Source organism: Myotis davidii, unplaced genomic scaffold (assembly GCF_000327345.1).
Source record: "Myotis davidii unplaced genomic scaffold, ASM32734v1 scaffold458, whole genome shotgun sequence".
NCBI classification, from domain to species: Eukaryota; Metazoa; Chordata; class Mammalia; order Chiroptera; family Vespertilionidae; genus Myotis; species Myotis davidii.
Window position 1 is genome coordinate 3,235,113 of NW_006289819.1, and position 3,051 is coordinate 3,238,163.

Genomic DNA, 3,051 nt, shown 5'->3' on the forward strand with positions numbered 1-3,051 from the left:
TGAGGCCGGGCCCTGGCGGGCGGGGCCAGCACCCGGCCCGGGCGGGCCGGGCTGGAGCCCGGCAGGGGTCGTGGGGTCCCGGGACCGCCAGGCTGCAGCACGGGCTCTGTCCCCCGGGCTCCGGGAGTTGCCGCGCGCCCGTGGGGGCCTCTGACCCCTACCGAGGAGACCCGATCTCCCGCTGCTGGAGGAGGGGCGCGGGCGGGGATAGGTGGGGGCCGCCCAAGCAGCCCTGGTCGCGTTCGGTCGTCCCGCCCCCTCCGCCCCGGCTCCCGGCAGTCGCCCCCCCCCTTGCTCCCCGGCCTGCTTGGGTCCTGAGCAGGCGGCTCCAGTTCCTCCTTTTCGGGTCGTTTAGCCACCCCAACCCCCACTCCCAGCTTGTTGGGGCAACAGCGGCGCGGACCTGGCTGGCGGGATCCGGTGGAGCTGGGCCAGAGCCCTTGCTCCCTCCCTTCTTCCAGGGAATCCAGGCCTGCGAGCTGCTGCCCCGAAGGGTCTGGGTCTGGGAGGTGGTGTCACCGAGCGCGGTGTTACTGAGGGAGTGGCAGGAAATGGAGGCCTGAGCCGAGGCATCTGTGCAGACAGCCATGCTTTTGCGCGGGGCCCGCTTGACTTAGGTGTAGGCAGTCCTTTGAGGGGGCCCATCAGCTGGGCAGGAACTTCATATCTAAGTTGGGGAGCTTCTCTCTAGAGAGCAGCCCCTAACCCCTTTTTTTTTCTCACTGCTGCAGGGATCTGCTACACCATTTTTGACTTGGGCTTCCGCTTTGATGTGGCATGGTAAGGGCGGGCAGGGAGAGGATTCCCCCAGGAGCTGCTGCTTGCAGCCTTCCTTCTCGAATTTGAGCCCCCTCTTCTACCCCGTCCCCAGCTGCCTGGGGTGTGGACCTTTGGGAGATGAGGAGTCTTTTAGCAACCAGTACCGGTGGGGCTGGAGGTGTGGGGGAGTGGATTTGGTGCTCACTTCTCCAAGACTGAATTGCTTTCCTCCCTGTCTCCACCCAGGTTCTTGACAGAGACTTCCCCCTTCATGTGGTCAAACCTGGGCATTGGCTTAGCTATCTCCCTGTCTGTGGTTGGGGCAGCGTGGTGAGTGTTGGGGTGGTGTGATTCGGGGGTGGGGATTGAGTCATAGCAGGTGGTGGTGCTGGGTCCTTAGTCACCCCGGGGGCACTGACAAGCTTGGCCTCTGCTCATTGGTTTCTTCTCCTTCCACCAGGGGCATCTATATTACTGGCTCATCCATCATTGGGGGAGGGGTGAAGGCCCCTCGGATCAAGACCAAGAACCTGGTCAGGTAAGTTAGGGCCCTTGGAAGGCTGTCAGAGCCAGCTGCATCGGGAGCTGCCCATTTGTTTGACATGACATTCTGCTCCCCAGCAGCCTCCTGATAAGGTGGGATGCTAGTGGGGGAAAGGTGACGGGGTGCTCTGTGAGGAGGAAGGTTGACTGCTTTCTAATCGCTTTCTCCTCTCAACCCCCTTTGCCCACCACTGCTACCTCCAGCATCATCTTCTGTGAGGCTGTGGCTATCTACGGCATCATCATGGCAATTGTCCTTAGCAACATGGCTGAGGTATGGAGTATGGGGGGTTGGGCATCCATTCCAGTGTGTTCTGCACATTGCTTGGGGAGTACAGAGGAGCCTAGAGGTTGGTTTCTGATGACTTCTCTGCCTCCCTCAGCCTTTCAGTGCCACTGACCCCAAAGCCATTGGCCACCGAAACTATCATGCAGGTAGGTGTGTGTGTGAAGGCAAACCGCTAGGGCATCTGCTTTCCCCTTCCCACCCCCAGTTTAGACACCTCATTTTGATACTTGGTCACCTACTTGGGCCTGCTTGGCACAGTGGGGCTGTGAATGGCCTCCCTGCTCCCTTTCCATCCCCCAGGCTACTCCATGTTCGGAGCCGGCCTCACCGTGGGCCTGTCTAACCTCTTCTGTGGCGTCTGCGTGGGCATCGTGGGCAGTGGGGCCGCCCTGGCTGATGCCCAGAACCCTAGCCTCTTTGTGAAGATTCTTATCGTGGAGATCTTCGGCAGCGCCATCGGCCTCTTTGGGGTCATCGTCGCGATCCTACAGGTGCCGAATGCTGGGGAGCCTCTGTCCTTGTCCCTAACCCCGACGCGCCCTCCTTCCAGAGGAGCTACCGTGCTCCCGCCTCCCCCCGGGGAACCCCTGAACAGCTTCTACCACCTCATTCCCATCTTCTGGTTTTCCCCTTTTGAAGCTTTCGGCTTAATTTTGTTTCTAATCAGGAAACACTGACAACTGTCCTATTTTTTTCCCCCTTGTTGTTTTGTGTCTGTGTTTCATTTAGTATCTCTCTTTTTGTTTGGGGATCTTGTCTGTGTCCAAATAAGTCTGTCTCGGCGTGTTTGACTGTGTTTAGCAGGGCCTGTGTGTATCTGTGTTGTCAGTTGAATAGCATGTCTAAATCGTGACTTATCTGTCTGACATTGTCTGGAGTTTGTGGCTAACGATCTTCTTGAGGACCTGAGGGTGACAGGGTGCCTGACTGGGTTGACTCTTGGTGACTGGCATTGTCTATATGCCACTTCTCTCCACCTTTCTGTCCCACAGCCTGACTGTCCCTGTTCATCTGTGTCTGTCATAGCATATCCATTCTGGTCCAGTCGTCCCTCTATTGTCATCTGCCCATCTCACCATGAGTTTGTTAGGTCTGATCTTCTGTCATTTGTCACTCTTACCTATTCCTCTTTCTCTACCTGACTTCTCCTGTTCTTGTTTTGCAGACCTCCAGAGTGAAGATGGGCGACTAGACGGTCTGTGTGGGGCCGCGCCCCACTCTTATTTATTTGTGGTTTTCCTGGGGCAGCTGGAGCTGTGCCCCTTTCGCAGGGCTCGGTGTTCTGGGCCCTCCCTGCACTCACTTCTTGCTGCCTGTCGACTTGGAGGCACTGGCTGGCTGGATCCTCAGTGTGGGGAGTGGGCTGCTGATGACTGTGCAGCTCTGCACCTGCGTCCCACCTCCACCCCCAACCTGTCTTCCCAGTGTTTGTGAAATAAATGTGGCATTTGTCTGGGTCA

The 3,051-nt window shown here is 58.0% G+C and overlaps 1 protein-coding gene across 1 annotated transcript in view; it reads left to right on the top strand.

Moving 5' to 3' along the window:
- Positions 1-3,051, top strand: part of ATP6V0B (ATPase, H+ transporting, lysosomal 21kDa, V0 subunit b) — a 19,830-nt gene extending 16,779 nt beyond the window's left edge. Inside the window, exons 3-9 of the mRNA XM_006762625.2 lie at positions 731-780; positions 1,006-1,089; positions 1,220-1,297; positions 1,507-1,576; positions 1,686-1,737; positions 1,892-2,082; positions 2,757-3,051. Of these exons, the coding sequence (XP_006762688.2) occupies positions 731-780; positions 1,006-1,089; positions 1,220-1,297; positions 1,507-1,576; positions 1,686-1,737; positions 1,892-2,082; positions 2,757-2,783 (552 nt within the window). The 3' untranslated portion in view covers positions 2,784-3,051. The remainder of the gene's footprint in view (positions 1-730; positions 781-1,005; positions 1,090-1,219; positions 1,298-1,506; positions 1,577-1,685; positions 1,738-1,891; positions 2,083-2,756) is intronic.